Consider the following 18363-nt stretch of genomic DNA (forward strand, 5'->3'; position numbering starts at 1 on the left):
AATTACTAACACAGATACATTTGAGGAAAGACCAACGCATGCCCTCAGTCCACAAACAGACAGCAGCTGATTTACCCTGGCAAGAAAATTGAGTTCTGCTCTGTTAGTGATTTCAAACCTCAAAGCCAGTTACGTTTGAAATTTTCCAGCTAGCCAGAAGCATTTACAAAACTTGTGTCAAGTCCTCTTTTGATCAGCTAAATTATATGTCTAATAATGAAACACTTGAAAACCCAGTGGGGGAAAATGATCCACTTTGGCTTTCTCCCTCAACTCCCTTCATCTTTGCCCATTTAATACAGAGCCATAGTTCAGGCTCAGTATCAGCTCAGCAAATCTATGACACGAGTCATGTTATGACTCTTGTGAAGATGTGAAAACCCCCAGAAAAAGTTGAAAGTCAGTTAAAACTGTTATGAGAGCTTAAAATACCTGCTTTATTTGTAAGACTTACTGACCTGGATGCATCCATTTAAATCAGTGTTCGGTGGACAGTTTTTTCTTGTTTCTGTGAAAGACTTCTGTTAGTTGAAGTCTGTTACATAATGAGTGAGCACCAGGAACTAATGCAAGATGATTAAAGTGGGTCCTGCCCATCAAAATGCATCACACCGGTCTATGATTACGTAATGCAGTAGTGACACATTATAGATATAATTACTATTTCCCAGAGTTTAAATCGGTCCTTCGACTATTATATTCAGTAAATAAATAACTTCATGTGTGACACCATGCTTCTGAGGACTTTGATTATGGCAAGATAACTTAAATTGAACTGATAAAGAAACATCGAGCCGCGTGGTCCCCCATAGATCTGCATTATCTGCATTTACAGTAGGTATACCTCACGTATACCTCATGTTACCTATAGCTCATGTTAGTCCCCTCAGCCTTAAAGGCACAGGCAGATAGGAACACTGAGGTGAAGTTACACCCGACCATGTTTAAGTTCATATACATAAATATATCTGTCCATATCTTGTCAACCCTTCACTAAAACACCTCTGCCACTTCATTGTTGGATTTAGGCAATAGTATTACTTGGTTACGGTAAGAAAACTATCATGATTACGTCTAAAAATATATATATATTGTTTTCCTCAATGCAAACATCACAATCAAGTACTCATTTTATTCGTTGCCTTGGTTACATGTAAACCCAACACATCACGATAAGACATTACCACTTCCTGGTTGGGGTTAGAAATGACACCACTCTTTTATGAACGCCATTTTTATCCTTCACTTTCACCACTGCAGGTCACACATTCTTTGAATGTATATGTTGGCCGTATCTGCCTGGATGAACAAATGCCACATGGGCACATTTTGAGGAGGACAGTAGCAACAAATAACATATATGTACCTATTCATCGGAGGACTTGTGTATTATCATTGCTCAATGGAGTGGTCGAATCCAAACAAGGATTTTTTTTTCCTAAATCGAGCGAAGTTATCATGTTGCCTAAACCCAAACTTGAATTTTCTTTCTGAAAGGACAAGAACATAGGACTCTCTGAAGTCATCATTGTCTTTTTTAACGTTTTAGCCATTTGTCTGAGCTGTACTCTTGCTTTGTGTGCCACTTACAGTTTGTGTCTACTTATAAACGTCTTGGTTCAGCAGGACTTGGTGGATGATGAATAGGTCTGGTGCCACCTCAGGGGAAGAGCTCACTGATGAGGAGAAGGAGATCATTAACAGTGTGCTGGCTCGTGCCTCCATGATTGAGGCCATGGAGCAGGAGAGGATTGGGTAAGATTGAAAACTTTTGTCTTATTTGCTCTACATCCTATCATCCAACCATGCATACATTCTCACTGAGTCAAGAGATTTTTGGTGTAAGCCTGTGCCAAGTTTGTGTCTATGTGCCTGTGATTCTTGGCATTTGCTTTCAGGCGTCTCTCCAGTCGCCTGGATAATATCAAGAAGACAGCGTGTGGCGACGGACTCTCTCGTTGTCTGCTGTGCGGGGAATCCTTTGGACCACAGGGGGTCACAGCTGTCCTCTGTGTGCAGTGTAAAAAAGTAGGTTTATTATTTTTGATGGAGCAAAAACACTACAAAAGGATGGAGGAAGTTGACGTCACGTGTCAGTAGGTTTAGACATCATATCGTATTCTCGCTTGTTCTGAAGTTGTCTTTTGTATGTACAGACCCTGAATTCCAACTTCAGGATAGTGTTTCTGCTTTCAAAGTGTCAGAAAAGCCTCTAAAATCATATTTCAGTGCATTTCTAATCCTCATACCTAAATGTTAAACATACAAAGCTAAATCCAACCAGGCAACAACGGTACTTCTTATACAGAAGAAATGTTTCATCACAAGATGGCAGTAAATTCCCAGTACACAACACGCAGTGACGTATCTTCATATTCTCTATCGTGCATAACATTTCTGTCACGTGGTGCAAAAAAGTAGTGTACAGAAGATGGACAGCAGATGGGTCCAAAAAGACCATCATGCACTACACTGTAGAGTTAACATAGTATGCTAATGGTAGCTACAGCTAGCTGGTGAATGTTTGCTCTTCAGTATTTAGTTGTTCTTAAACATGATGAATACCTGATGAGAAAATTACACTCCACTGTTGCTTCAGCTATTACGTGACACCCACTCTTTTTCTCTCTGAGCTACAGCACTTGAAAAAATATTAGTGAAATATGTCCAAGTTTCAGGAAGCTTTAGTTCATGCATAGCTTTTATTGTCTGTTACCCAACCTACTCTTTTTTCCCCCAAAGACTACTAAGAATGGATCTGATCACTTATCCAGATCTACGTTTTCGAAACCCTCTTCTAACCGCTTGCATTACCTGAGGACCCTTTAGAGCTGCTTCACCTGCTCCACCTTGAGCTCACACACTAAAACTATTTCCCAAAGTCTGATTGATCATGTTGAACTACAGAATCTGTCATTTTACTTTAGATATTTTTACAATCAAACAACAGCTTTATGATATTTGGAGAAACTCTCAGTGCTTTCTTTCTGTGCAGACCAAAGAGCTTTTCTGTGGCATTAAGCAGCCAGTGGGCCATGTTTTAACATGCTCTGACTCACACTGTGTAGTTCCAGGTCTTATGCGAGGCAATCTGTTTCTTATTGCTGTCAAAAACTGAGTATGGGTTAATGCCTTCTGAACTGTAAAAATATGTGCTCCATGCACCTGCTGTCAAGGACTGTCTGTGTAGACTGCGTGTGTGGTTCTTACTGTGTGTATTTCCTTTTCTGCAGCACATGTGTAGCAAATGTGGGATTTGTATGAACAGCAGAACATGTCCTATGTGGCTGTGCCGGATCTGCAACGAGCAGCAAGAGGTGAGCAGAAGGAATGATGAAATGAACAGCTTTGGTCATGTGACCAATTTATGGTATTAAGTCATTACTATGCCACCAGAACTTTTTTTACAATAAGATAAATTTTCTGGCTTTTATACTAATCTTTTATCATAGAAATGCATTTCACTGCCCACTGGCCTGGAAAATTATCTTGATTGTTGCCCCTCAGATAACCAAAATGAGGAAGAAGCTTTAAGTTATTTCAATCCCAATTTGAACAAGAACAAAAAGATACGGAGGATATTATACGAATAATGCAATCAACTTTCTCTTTTTCTGATACTGTTACACAATTCTGTTATGATGATGGTGTGTGTTAGAGGTTCATGCCCCAGGATGGCCTGACTCTTTAAATAAATGCTCTCTTCTGTCAGTCATAAAACCTAATCTCTAAGCCTGCACAGATAAAAGTGGTCATGTGTTTGCTTCATGAAATAAAGGAATGAAGAAAGACTTTTTTAATAGTGAAATCAAGGTTTCATCAAACAGTCAGTTTTACAAGAAGGCTCACACAAATAAGCAAACATCTGTTCTGTTACTGGCAACTCAACACAGTTTTTAAAGACCATTTTCAAAGAATTATTAAAGCTTCAACAAAGTGAAACCTTGTGAATTACATAATGTCATATGTACATGGAGAGTAAAGAGAGCAGAGGGAAGAGAGGTGCATCATGGGAGGTCTCCCAACAGACTAGGCCTATAACAGCTTAACTATGGGATGTTTCAGAGTCCACTGAGCCATCCCTAACTATAAGCTTTATCAAAAAGGAAAGTTTTAAGCCCAATCTTAAAGGTAGAGAAGGTGTCTGCTTCCTGTGCCCAAACTGGCAGCTGGTTCCACAGAGAGGGGCCTGATAACTGAAGGCTCTGCTTAGAAAACTTTTTACTATTTCATTGAAAAACATCAGCTCAACTTGAATTTGAGGAGAAATCTTCAAATAGTTGGGACAGGTCCATGTTTCCCACTGTGAAGCATCCCCTTTTCTTTTAACAACATCTGTAAACATCTGGGAACTGAGGAGACCAGCTGCTGGACCTTTGGGAGAGCAATATTATCCCACCTTGTCTGATGGAGGATTCTAGCTGCTCAGCAGTCCTGGGTCTTCTCTGTAGTACTTTTCATTTCATGAAGCAAATGGTTTCAGTTAATAAAACTGATCCTCCCTGTTTTCCCTCTCCACTACACAGACACCTTTAGCTTCCATCAGCACACACTTTTGTTTTACAGCTTGTAAATATTCTGCTGTTGTGATTTGGTCTCAGTTATTTGATCACTGCACTAATAGCACAGCACCAAAGGCCAAAGATGGCTAGTCAGCATCTGCCGTGCCAAGACTGTTAAAAAAGAAGACACACTCGGCTGCAACCATAGTTATTAGATTTTTTTCAACCTCGGCTCCCCCTCTCTGCTCATCTTTGTTTTTGTAACTCCAGTGTGTAGCAACAGAGCTCCAAGCTCTAAAACCTAAGACTCAAACTGTCCTCTTTGGAAAACTGGTCAGGAATTGTTGGGCCATGTGAGTTTGTTGATGTTTGCAGAGCTGGGTTCACAATGAGTAATCGATTTCCAATGTCATCCAGCCGACACAGGTGAATTCACTGCATTTTCCTGCAGGTACAAAAACGTTCTGGAGCTTGGTTCTTTAAGGGAAGAGAACAGCACGGTCTGCCTGCTCCCCTGCCTCTGTCCACTCCTCAACAGTCCACCACAGAGAACGTCTCTGACCCGAGAGGCTGCAGTGGATCTCAGGAACCCAGAACAGATAATCAGGGATATGGTAACTCTCACAAAATTCAAATGTGCGCATTTATCCACAGATTTAAATGGTGCAAAAACTTTTTGAGATACATCGTCTTGATGGGATCATGCATACAACCCCAAATCAAGAAAAGTTGGCACAATACATAGAAAATGCTTATAAAAATAGAAACATGGGGATTTTTCCTTTTCTTTCAACAGCTATATTCTATTGCAGACAGCATGATCCCAAAATACTTAATGTATAGTCTCGTCAGTTTAATTTCATTTGTTGAAATGCAACATTTTTTTTTCATTTCAGGCCTGCAAATATTCCCAAAAAGTTAGACTGTAAAGTTTTTACCGCTCTGCAATATTATCACTCCTTCACACAACACTTTGAAGACGTGAAGTACAAGGACGTCTTAAACTGTTAAACAGTTTGGGGTTGTTATTGTCACATTTTCCCTTTTTAAAGTTCTCCAACATTCTCTACTGGGGACAGGTCAGGACTGCAAGCAGTCCAGTACCCTGTTCTTCCTCAGCCATGCCTTTGGAATGTGTGCAGAATGTGTCCCTGGAAAGATGTGGTCTTGAAGGCAGCATATGTTACTGTAAAATCTCAGTGAACTTTTCTGCATTAATGCTGCCATCACAGAAGTGGAATTGAGCTTTGCCAAGGGCATTGATACAACCTCATACCATCACAGAGCCTGGCTGCAGGGACTGGTTGCTGACAACAGCCTGGATGCTTCTTTTATTCTTTGGTGTCCATTTCTTTCAACAAAGATCTGGAATACTGATTGGTCTGACCACAATACATGTTTCCACTGTGTGATGGTCCATCCCAGATGCCTCCGAGCCCAGAGAAGTGGATGCCGCCTCTGGACGAGGTTAACATAAGGCTTCTTTTCTGCACAGTCAAGTTTGTGAATGGAACTCTTTATTGTAGTGCTTGACAAAGGTTTCCCACAGTAATCCCTTGTCCATGTGGTTCTATCAGCTATTGATGAATGACGGTTCTTGATGCAGCGCCACCTGAGGAATCAGAGATCACGGGTGTCCAGCTTAGGCTTGTTCCCTTGTCCTTTATACACTGAAATTCCTCCAGATTCCTTCATTGCTTTAATGATATTCTGCACTGTAAAGGGAGAAATATGCAAATCCCTTCCAATCTTTCTTTGACGAACATAGTTTTTAAACACATTTGTGGACAAACTGGAGATTCTCCGCCCATATTTTACTGCTTACAGGCTCATTATTATCGGTCAGCTGCACTACTTGCCCTAAACTCTTCTGATTCCAATTTTTTATTGTGTTGCAGGTCTGAAATGTCAAAATTTATGTTTATTAACAAATTAAATTAAGTTATTGAAAAACAAAGAAAACAAAACAAAAGTCTGCAAAGTCTTGCACATACAAACATTTCTTAGCAGTCAGAGGCGGCTTCATGGTGCAGGGCCACTGGTGACCACTAGGCACCTACTCCAAAGCTTTCCTGGTTTCAACAGACCTCATTCATTTTTTTCTCACATGTGATTAGGATGTCATTACCTAGATTCACTTAATCTAAATTCACTTATATTTGTATACAAACAGTTTTCAAGTTTCTCTCCTCAGACCTGCAGTCTTGTCCAAATACGATCACTTTAGTGATGGTCAAAAGCCAAATTCAGGGCTTGAAATGACAAGTTTGCCAACCAATGGCTGATGTCACGATGGCTGCGTTCACTTCTTATACACAATCTACATAAAAACAGAAGATAAGGAGGCCCTGCCTTTCTGAACAACCTGATCGCCTGTGATTAGCCAGCTTTGAAGACCTGAGCAGGCACTATCAATCATTTATAATCATTAGGAGGAACAGAGGAATTTGAAATAAGTCTTGACTTTCTTTATAGAGTTCAAATATTATTTGTGGTAATTTAGCATCTCTTTGTGTTTGTTTTGAGTCTCGTTGACATCATTTTCCATGTTTTTGGGCTCATTTAATTGGTATTCCATGAGGAATTGTTACTGGCCTCATGTGCCAATGCCCAGTGCCCATTAGTAATCCATCTATTGAAGAAGACAATCTGGTGTGATAGCATTTGTACAAACAATAGTGGCAGCAGTGATAATCTTATTATGTCTCTTCAGAGCTGAGAGCTGCACCACAGCAGCAGTCCTGTGGATCAGAACAATGGGAGCAGACAGCAAGAACAACAGCTGACAACTGTAATGAGAGTCATTCCAGTCAGGCAGCTGTAATGAATACAGAAAGACTGAATGTGTTGGCTTCCAAATCACCTCCAGCCAGCACACAACAGGCGAAACCCGCCTCAGGTAAAGTCACACTGCTCCTTCTAAGAATAAACCCAATGCTCCATTCAAAATCCGTTTATAAAGAGATACCTCAGATGGCATCAGCTTTTTAGTCATGTCTCCAGGTCCTGCTGTAAATATGGAGAACAAACATTTGGAGAAGGTGGAGGTAGTGCCCCGTCCAACCATGGAGGAAAAAAGACAACCTGTTGTCTCCAGCACTGTTTCATCTCATAATCCTGCAGCCAAACTTACTCCGCCTGCCAAAAACAGCTCTTCTCCAAAACCCCAGCCAGATCCAGCAGAGGATGAGGACAATGAATATGATTCAGATGATGCCAGTAAGACCGATTATTCCTCTTATATGAAAACTTAAACGTAAACTATTTTATTTTCAGTTTTTAACACTTTTACATACAGCCTTTACATTCGTATGTCTTCATTCAACTTCCATACTGTAAGTCGCTGCATTTATTTAGAGACAGAAGTAAAAACAGAACAAAGCATAACACTCAAAACAGGAATGCTCCTCCTGTTACAGAAAATGGCAATCTACGTACAATCGAGTATTGTTTATAATTAATGCAAATTAAAACATATATAAAAACAATAGAAATCTTACAAGATCGGGATCTGCATTGTCCACAAAGACTACTTATCCACTTCTTTCGTCTGTCAAATCCAAGTCCTTAGTGTAGTTGATGAAAGCGCTCCATATGTCCTCAAATACATGCCGTTTAGCCTTTAACATGTAAGTTATTTTCTCTCATGGAAGGCTAGCTAACATCTATCTGATCCACTGAGTAGTATTTGGTCTATAAATGTTTTTCCACAATCATGCAACACATTTCTTAGCATAAAGCAAGCTGGGGTCTATAAATGCCGGCTCATTCCTACTATAGTTATGTTTCTCTGGGTATAAGCCCAACAAAAAAAGTTTCGGGTCCAGTAAACTTTGTTTTGAACTAATCTTCTCGACTGTAGCTCTTACCTCTTCCCAAAATGCTTGGAGCTTTCTGCATTGCCAAATACAGTGAAATAAAGTTGCTCTGGATTCCAAACATTTTGTGCATACTTCTGGTACATTTTTATTACATCTATTTAAATCTATCGGTGTCACATATGCCCACGTTAACCATTTGTGCTGTATAAGTTTAAGATGTGAATTTATAGTGAATTTGAGCCTTAGCACAGGCTGCCTTCCAATCCCCATCTGAAACCTCTAATTGCAAGTCTTCCTTCCATGAAAACTTCAAATTTTAATTTAGATTTTTATTACTTGTAATGATACAATATGTTTTATTTTAAGATTTAAATTCAATTTCATAATCCATCCCCTCTCCAGATGTCAAATGTGCGTCTGTTTTTATTCTTGCAGCCACACTGGGATCTCTGGAGTTCAGCTTACTTTATGAACAGGAGAACCATGCCCTACATTGCTGTATCATTAAAGCTAAGGTAAACAGTAACACTCATATACAGGAAGAAGCAAATGTAACCAGATGAACTCATAAAGGACTGTATCCAAAGATAAAACAAGACATCAATGTGATAAGATGATTGTATAATGAAACACATAACAATACAAGGCAAAATTAGACAAAACAGGATGGAATAATGCAATCTGAGACAAAAAAGATAAGAGGACAAGACTAAACCAGAGAAGACTAAAGACGACAACAAAAGAACTAAATGTCCAGATAAGTTGGGACAAGAGGGACAAAGAAGAAAAAAAGAAAATGTGAGAGGACTAGATTCCAATACACAACAAAACTGGACACAATCAAAAGAGAAGATACAACACGAGACAAATACATGATTAAAGAAAATATGACAGGGCCAGATGGATCCAGACAAGATGAAATAGGAAAACAAAATGAGTAGCAAGACAGGACAAACAGGACGAGATGGACTAATGTAAATGTATTGCTCATAGATCAAACAACACAAGGTTGCACAGGAGAAGATAAGACAAGATGGCTGTAATATAAGATGAGAGAGTATGAGACTAAAAGACAAGTACAAGACCTGCAAAGACAACATAAAGTAAGACAAACAAAGAAGAGGTTAGATTAGATAAGACAGGGCATGACAAAGGCAATATGTAAAGAAAAGGGAAGAGCTAAAGTGGGATGAGTGAAGATAAAACAAGACAGAAAAGATGGAACAAGTCACAACAAATCTTTAAGAAAAGTTTAGACAAGAGATGCTGAAACAAGATGAGAAAGGAAAAGAGATAGTAAGACAGAGCAAAACATGTACAAGACAAATGAGTAAAGAGAAGGTGAGAAGAGATAAAAGATAAAAGATTATGGACAAAATAAGACCAAGACAAGACAAAAAAAGGACATAAAGGAAGACAAGACAAAAAGAGATAAAATAGATAAGGAAATAAGAAACCATGGAAGACAAGAAGAGGGAGCAAGACTGGGTAAAATATAAAGTGATACAAGATGGGAATGGATGAGATGGACAAAAGGACAAACAAAACAGGATGACACAAAGAAAAAAGGGGGAAGATGAGACAAAACGGATTAAAAAAGACAAGACAAAAAGGTGAAGGATGAAACAGGACGAGATAGAAAATAGAAAACATGAGTAAAGACAAAAGATGGTGGCATGATATTAGAAACTGGAAAACTACATAGAAAGACAGGTTAAAGGACAAAACTGCAAAAATGGAGCAATTGGAAGTGACACAAAAATGGAAGGCCGTTAAGGTGGAAAATAATAAGACTGGACAATAATGGGCTGAGCTGAATGGGAGACAAGATTCTAAACCAAAAGGGTACCAAACAAAACAAGACAAGGCTGCATGGGGTGGAAGGGGACAAGGCAAGACGGAACAAATTAAGGAGGGAAAAGACAACACAAATTAGAACAGGCAAGACAAAATAAGATGGACAAGACCTGACTGGACAAGATTAGGCAAGGCACAATTAGAAAAGACAAAAGATAGAAAGACATAATAAAGGGTAAAATCTGAACTGAGAAGTCTAGACTGAACAAGAGAATATTTCATAAACAATGCAAGCATACCTTCTCCACTGAATCTAAGTATTGTTTTGTCATTGTTCTCAGGGTTTGAAGCCAATGGACTCCAATGGACTTGCAGATCCCTACGTTAAGCTACACCTGTTACCTGGAGCCAGTAAGGTACTTGTTTATCAATGAATTTAGCTATTAATTTAAGGAACTTACTGTAACAAATGGCTAAACTTGTGGGGTGCACTGTATGTATATGAACTGTATATCAATTATTGCATTCTGTTTTTATCTATATTTCATACAGCAGTACAACATTTGGGGATTTTTGTTTGTACACAAGCCCAAATAGTTTCCTTTTCTAACTTGAGGGATTAAGCTGTTTGCTGCTGGGTAGTTGTTGCCGTTTTCTTGCACATTTTCTCCTCTTATCTATGAAACCGTTGTTTGTTTTGTCCTCAGTCCAACAAGCTTCGCACCAAGACTCTTAAAAACACCCTGAATCCTGTGTGGAATGAGACTCTGGTGTACCATGGCATTACTGATGATGAAATGGCACGCAAAACTCTCAGGTAACCTCAACGCACTTTACCCCCTCTACTGTACCCTTTACTTTTAAAGGAAAGAACCTCATGGAGTGCATCATCTCTCGTCAGGCTTTCAGTGAGCGATGAGGACAAGTTTGGACACAATGAATTCATCGGAGAGACACGAGTGGCGCTGAAGAAACTGAAGCTTAACCAGAAGAAGAACTTCAATGTTTGTTTGGAGAGAGTGATCCCGGTAAGAGGGCAACTCTGGTATTTTGTATCATGAAATGTGGGGGTCTTTGGCTAAAGGGTGAGTTCACTCAAATCCCTGTCAAGTAAAAAAGAAATTTGAGTTTTGAAATTTGTAAACAGCTAAGAGATGCTTTCTGTTTAAAGTGTTCATAAAAGGACAACATCTGCAACGCCATAACAGGTTGTACTACTACTAAGAATAACATGATATTATCAAAAGCTTAAGAGCAAATTAAGGCTAATCTTGTCTTTAAAAAATGTCTCTAAAGTTGACTAAAGTTGTTAAGTATACCTGAGAAAAATCATTTCAAAAATGTATTGACAAGGTGGGAAGAACTGTTTTTGTCAGAAACCAGCAGGACACAGGTGCAGGATCAATTTCAAAATAAGAAGTTTTATTTCTTTAACTTCTTAACAAATGCTTCCAACAGAGAAATAAGAATTATGAAACTTCTATGGCACAGATCTCTTTTGATAAAACTTTATCAAAATAAACATCCACTCCACTCCAGGAGGAAAATGAAAGACTATAAAAGATTATAACTTAACAAAGAACAAAGAAAAACTCTCCGTCTAATAGAGGATCTAGAGAATTAAACAAAGGAACAAGGTCATGCAACTACTCCTATAATGGAAGTGCTATCAAAATTACAAACAAAAGGTCACTCCAAAAATGGAGGAAACCAAGACGGTGTAGGTACCAGATGTGCTTGGGTTACCAGATCTGCTCGGGGCCCTGCGCCTGTTTGGGTTTATGTTTACCCCACTATTTACATTTTATGAATGCCAATATGAGGGTATTTAATAGAAACTCCAACTTTATTACAAACTACATTGCGTCCCATTTCATAAGAATCAGATGTGCTCGGGGTGAAGTCCCTTTCGAAAGATAATGCTGGATTTCTTTGTAAAAGCCATCCATGTTTCCTACGAAGAGCCATGAAAACGACTTCAATAGGTTGTTTTTTTTACCTCTTCAGTAAGTTGTCCGGACCAATCACATTCCCAATCACATTCCCTTACGTCATCGTGCCAACGTCCAGCCAATAGGCGCAGGGCCCCGAGCAGATCTGGTAACCCGAGCACATCTGGTACTTACAACGGCTACAAAATGTTACAAAAGGTTAAACTGGAATACTGATCAAAAACTTTATCCAAAAACAAAACTCTGAAGGAGGTATGCTCGACTTCAGTGACAAGACAGATTTCAAAGATTCTAATTCACAGGATTTTAAAAGCTTGAGGTTCAGAGGCTAAAGTGAAGACTGAAAGTACGACACACTGGCCACAAGACAAGGGAAGACAAAGACTATATACATGAGGATCCAAGGGGAACAAGTGGAAACACTTGGGTAATCTGAAACGAAAGGAGAAGTTAACATTCAAAATAAAACAGGAAGTGACAAGACATGAAACAAAACCTAAATCCTGACAGTTTTTAACCACTGGGTGCTGTGATGTATTGGAGTTTATTCGCCAATGCTGTTTTAAAGTATGAAAAAGATATATAAAATGTTAATTGTTGTGCCTTTTTTATTCTTGAGATACAGCCAGGCTAGCTACTTGCGTCGAATCATTATGCTATGCTAAGCTAACTGGCAGCTAATGCATATTTACTGTGGAAATGGGAAGAAAGACAACAAAAATGCTTATTCTCTCAAACCTTTTTGACAATGTAGGCAAACATTTTGCAAATGTCGAGGCTGCTGCTGATGTTTCTGGTTTTGATGGTGATAATTATGATAACTGTTTCTTACTCTGTGCAGGTGAAGAAGGCTGTTGGGGGATCAGTCCGTGGCATGGCACTATATGAGGATGATGTAAGCTATGGTTTTCAAACCATTTTGGTCACTGTAACATTATTTTTCTGTTGTATGAAAAAGAAAATCCTCTCACAATCTCATGACAATCTAAAAAAATTTAGAAATACATTTAGTGAAAGTAGAATTCCTGGAAGAGCTGTTGTATTGGATTACATCATATTTCACAGGTGTTCCTCAAGTTCCGCTTCAAATTGTAGCGTCAACTATTTTTATTTGAGGTCGGTATCTCTTTCCTGTTCTGTAGATGTCGAGATGTGTGATCAAATCCTGACCTTCTAAAGCAGACTGTCCGGATCTCATTGATCCTCATCACATTTCCTCATCGATATTTCTGCTATCAGTTACTTTCACTTATCATCCATCGTCAGAAGTTGTTCTGTTGTTCCCCCGTTATTATTGCTCTCGTGTTACCTTGCATATTTTCAGACTGGAACATCCAAGAATGTTTACGTGCACCATCTCACCACCAGTTTTTGTATGAAAATATATAACTTAGATGTGTAAATCAAAACCATTAGAATCTGAAATAATGTTTATTCGGATTGCTGAAAATGACAAGATACTTTATAAAAATCTCAACTGATGCTATAACCCTACCAATTGACCAGAGGTGCTGTGTTGTTCACAGATGTGATGAGTCTCCAGGTGAGTGTAATTTCATTGCCTCTTAGTTTGATGGCAACATTTTTCCTCACTGCTGCTACTCAATTAGGACAACAGTTCTCTGACAGAGGGAAGGGCAGTTGTTGGGTGGCTTTAGACCCTTTGCCTTTCAAGTTAGATATTTTAACCTGTAGAACATTTACCATAGTTAAAACTTACTATTTTATTTTGTAGAGTTTGTCCCCATGTGTATTCCATGGAGGTAACTTCCTCTTCAAACCTGGTCTTCAGTTACTGATTGCCACACCTGATACTTGTTTGTTATCACTTCGCTCAGTATATATCCTCCAGGTTGTCCTTTGTTCAGTGCCAGATTGTTGTTGTAATCCACTGTTTCTCTGTGAGTTTTCTGTAGTCAGAATGTCACCTATCTCTTTGTTTCTCTAAATTCAGTTTATAGTTTTCTTGTCCTGCTCCAGCAGTGCTTCGGTTTATGTGATTAGTCCATTGATCATTTCACCTCTTATTCTCCTGTTGTAGTCCAACATCATGGTCCTCTTCCACCTTCATTTCTACCATGAATTATAACAAATACTCGCTGGTCACCGTTTGTGTCATGTGATGCAATTTTAAACCTGGATTATGAAACCACTACAGATCGGATGTGTGGACAAATGTACCTATTTTACTATTTCTGGTGATACCAGTCTGACTGCATGTGCATTATCGTTCATTACCAGATCTTATGATCATGGCAGAATAATCTTTCCAGATATTAGCACAGGACAAAGAAACATCAGTATCAGATGAACACTATGAATATGCACGTTAATGTGTGTTGTGATATACGTATGTGTATGTGCAGCTCAATGAAGGTAAGGACTCAGAGGACAGGGGTCGCATACTGATTTCACTGATGTACAACAGTCAGCAGAGCCGTCTGATAGTGGGTGTGGTCCGCTGTGCTCACCTGGCTGCTATGGACTCCAATGGATACTCTGACCCCTTCGTCAAAATGTACGTACCTCGTTAGTCGTCCTCATCCACACAAAACAGATCAGCTCCTGTGAAGACTGACATTACCAGGTTGATATTCTGAGAAATGCTTTGTAAATGTAGCCCTTAACCATTGTGAGTGGGGTTTTTAAGATTTTTTTAAAGCTTATTTGTAGATCATTATCCTCTAAAGCTCCCTTACGTATTTACAATCCTTTCAAATATTCTGAACATCCAACTGTGACATACCGACAGCTTATTTGGTAGAATTATCCCTGCTTTCTTGTACTGCAGATGCCTGAAACCAGATATGGGAAAAAAAGCAAAAAACAAGACACAGATAAAAAAGAAGACCCTCAACCCAGAGTTTAACGAGGTCAGTTCTTTCTAAATTCACTCGGTATGTTATGCTCTTCCAGATTTTGTAATTATCTCAGTTTCATCACTGTGTCTCAGGAGTTCAGTTATGAAGTGAAGCATGCTGAGCTTGCCAAGAAAACCCTTGACATTTCAGTCTGGGACTACGACATGGGGAAATCCAATGATTTCATTGGTAAGTGTGGATACTGTTTTGCAAACTCATTTCCTCATTCATCTATTAAACCAGTTTTATTTTTAGCTGTGATAGTAGACAATGTTTGAGAGACGGCAGTGTCTGCTGGTCAGTCCATAACTTTGGTCCAAATAAAGATATTTCAACAGATGTTGGTTAGACTGCCTTGGGTCTTCTCTCAGATGTCCACATGTTCAGTCCTGATGACTTCACTTTAACATGGATTGGAACATGAATTTGAATTCCCAGACAATGTTTCCTCATGTTAAGGTCCAACTTTTTGTTCGTGGGATCATAGGATGTAAAAATTTGAGCAATCTCTTAAGACCGAACGGGGAAAAAAACAAAACAAATTTACTACTTTATGGCTGCTCTACTTATTGTGTGTTGGAAATATGCTTTTAGACCAGTATGGCAAGTATTTCTGTATCTTTTTCCTTTCCGCTGTCACCTTGCATGCTTAGGACAGAGGGTTAAACAGATGAGAAGATATTTTATGATCTGTTGGTTTACTTAGCTCGGCAACTTTTTTATAAACTGGTGTTATTTGAAATTACCTAGTTAAGATTATTATGAATTTGATTGATCATAATTAGATTACAATGAATGTAATTGAATTTGACAATATCGTTTAAGTCAAAGACAACATTTATTGTGAAATGGCACAATATAAATAAACTGAGTTTAATTGAAATGTGCATGCAAGGGTCTCACATCGACTCTATGTGATATAAATTGTATCATCCTCCATGAAAGCAGTGGTGTTAGATATGTAAATTTAATGAGATATTATAAAAATGATTACTGGTTGCTAACATTTACTGCATGCTTTTCAAACTTGGCCCTTACATTTAAAGCAGATTAATGCAGCATTTTAAGTATTTCAGAAATGGGAAACCTCAAGTTTACATCATTGCTGATATCAGGGAGAGGTGGATATAGGGAGGAGTCAGCCTGGAGACAGAATGACTGAAGAGAAGAGAGTTTTAAGTCTGCTGTTTTGAGTTTAAGGCCCTTTGCCCATCAGATACATGTTCCTGGTTGGTCTAAACAGAGGTTAGTCAGTGATTTTACAGAGCTTGAGACCTTACTTATTTTTTGGAATCTTCAACACACAAACATTGAAGTTACCTGCATAAAACCCAGGAAAACAGACTCATGATATAGAAATGCATCCTTTGGGTTGTGTTTGAGTGAGTTTATATGAATTATTTTAACTGTAACACAGGCACATGTCTGTCAGCAAGGTATTGAAATGCATAATTATGACGCTTACTTCCCTCTCTACCTTCAGGGGGATGTCATTTAGGCATTCAGGCTAAAGGTGAGTGTTTGAAGCACTGGTACGAATGCCTGAAGAACAAAGACAAGAACATTGAGCGCTGGCATGTTTTACTAAATGACAACACTGTCCAGTTTGAGGATTAAAACATCTTCCACCTTTTGGTGAATTTTCTTCCTGTCACTTTCTAGCTGTAGATTTCTGTCTTCCAGGTATAGCTTCATCCTCTTTCTTTTAAGTAGTTTTTCCCAAATTGTAATGTGAATGCTACATCTCCCATGAACAGCATGGATGTTTATCTCTGGGAAGCTTATCATACCATAAACTGTATCGTATAGTAAACAAACCTCTGAACTGAGTGATTATCATATCTTATAGAGAAGATAAAGTCTTTGTTATCAAGTATGTTGTAATGAAGTGTGCATCCATGCTCAGACCCGACAGAGGGAATTTCCAGTTTTTTATTTGACCTTTTTTCACCCATCATGCTACTCGCATCACCATGGGGGAAAGAGGTCACAGTTGTCATTGTCATATCCGATCAAGTGTTATCTGTTGATATACAATGTTGTTCCATTGCCAAAAAACATTGATTTTACTTGTGTTATTGTGTCTAACTATAGTGCATCCTGCATATATAAAATATCAAATCTGACATGAAATTATTTGAGCTAATTTTAGTTGTGGATGTAAAATGCTCACCTCCGTGTGCACATGTTTGAGCTGTCTGTGTTTCTGCTGGAAAGATTCAAAGGCCCAAAATGCTTCTGCATGACCTTTTATCATGAAATTATGAAAACAACAAATTGGATTATGTCATGCTAAATCCAGGTTCCAGAAAGTAATTAAACGAGCCTCTCTCTGTGCTGCAGTAAGCTGCTGCTGATGCATGTCTGAACTCATATTGTTGCATACACCTGTCTCATAATAAAGACATGATAGCACTTCATTTGCTCCTGTGCTTTATACATATTGTGTGACATGGCGCAAACTTTGCTTGAATCAGGTGAGGTCTGAACCAATCAGCGCAGGCAGACACGCAGCTGAAAAATTTGTGAACTTTGACTTCTCTTGATAATATGATTTCTAACCAAGTAGGTGAAAGTTGAACTTGAATCCTTCTCCATCAAAATCTAAACATAGGGCAGATAGGTGCCAAACATTTAGAGACCTATAAAGAAACCAATCAATGTGTGACCTAACCTTGAGAAGACCTGCAGGCAGCAGAGCAGAAATTAATGCCTTGTAAATTTGTAGATATTCTAATGTAAAACTGATGTTTGCACCTCATTAGGTCAGAACAAGAAATAAAATGCAAAGGTACAATGTCAGCTACAAAGAGAGCTCAAATGAGTGCAAAAAGAGCCAATGAGACAACACAATGGATCAAAGACTGCAAAAAAAGTGCAAAATGACAACAAAAAGACAAAAAAATGATGACAAAAAGAAAATGGCTATATAGAGATGCAAACTGGCCACAAAAGAGACTAGATGGCTACAACATAGCAGACAAAACAGAAAAAGACAAAGTACACATGGAAACAGGATGGAAAATGACTAAAAATGACTACAAAGAGAGACACGGAGGTTATAAAAAAGAGTCAAATGATTGCAAGGAAAGATATACGTATAATTGGACGATTGTACAAAAAAAAACCCAACCCACCACTTAGCACCACAAAGTAGTACCACAAAATGGGATTAACAGAGTCCAAGTGTCAACAAACACAGATACAGAAGCAACAAAGAATTACAAAAAGGTTGCAAAATTACTGCAGAGAAACATACCATGACAACAAAGATTGAAAACAACCATAATGAGACTATAAATGGCTCTAAATAGATGCAAAAAGACAACAGAGAGACAAACTGAGAATAGAAAGACACATATCTACAGAAAGACCAAAAAGTTTGAAAATATGTTAAATGCAGACAATGAAACTTTGATAAGGAGAGATC

At 38.6% G+C, this 18363-nt stretch overlaps 1 protein-coding gene across 1 annotated transcript; it reads left to right on the plus strand.

The window, feature by feature from the left end:
* The first annotated feature begins 1638 nt into the window (after window positions 1-1638).
* Window positions 1639-17268, plus strand: rph3aa (rabphilin 3A homolog (mouse), a). The gene is made up of 15 exons (XM_072371556.1): window positions 1639-1755; window positions 1899-2028; window positions 3234-3317; window positions 4954-5116; window positions 7216-7401; window positions 7506-7721; window positions 8759-8838; window positions 10462-10536; window positions 10828-10937; window positions 11022-11148; window positions 12914-12967; window positions 14439-14590; window positions 14864-14945; window positions 15026-15122; window positions 16417-17268. Exons 1-15 carry the CDS (start codon window positions 1640-1642, stop codon window positions 16548-16550), a joined length of 1806 nt encoding a protein of 601 aa, XP_072227657.1. The 5' UTR covers window position 1639; the 3' UTR covers window positions 16551-17268.
* Window positions 17269-18363: the final 1095 nt, after the last annotated feature.

The sequence above is a fragment of the Leuresthes tenuis genome, unplaced genomic scaffold, assembly GCF_036924035.1.
Source record: "Leuresthes tenuis unplaced genomic scaffold, fLeuTen1.0.hap1 SCAF_19, whole genome shotgun sequence".
In the NCBI taxonomy this organism is placed as follows: Eukaryota; Metazoa; Chordata; class Actinopteri; order Atheriniformes; family Atherinopsidae; genus Leuresthes; species Leuresthes tenuis.

Coding starts and splice junctions, on each gene's coding strand:
- rph3aa (XM_072371556.1), top strand. CDS start 1,640: ATGAATAGGTCTGGTGCCACCTCAGGGGAAGAGCTCACTGATGAGGAG. Junction 7,402..7,505: donor ACAGGCGAAACCCGCCTCAG/GTAAAGTCACAC, acceptor TCATGTCTCCAG/GTCCTGCTGTAAATATGGAG. Junction 15,123..16,416: donor GAAATCCAATGATTTCATTG/GTAAGTGTGGAT, acceptor CTCTACCTTCAG/GGGGATGTCATTTAGGCATT.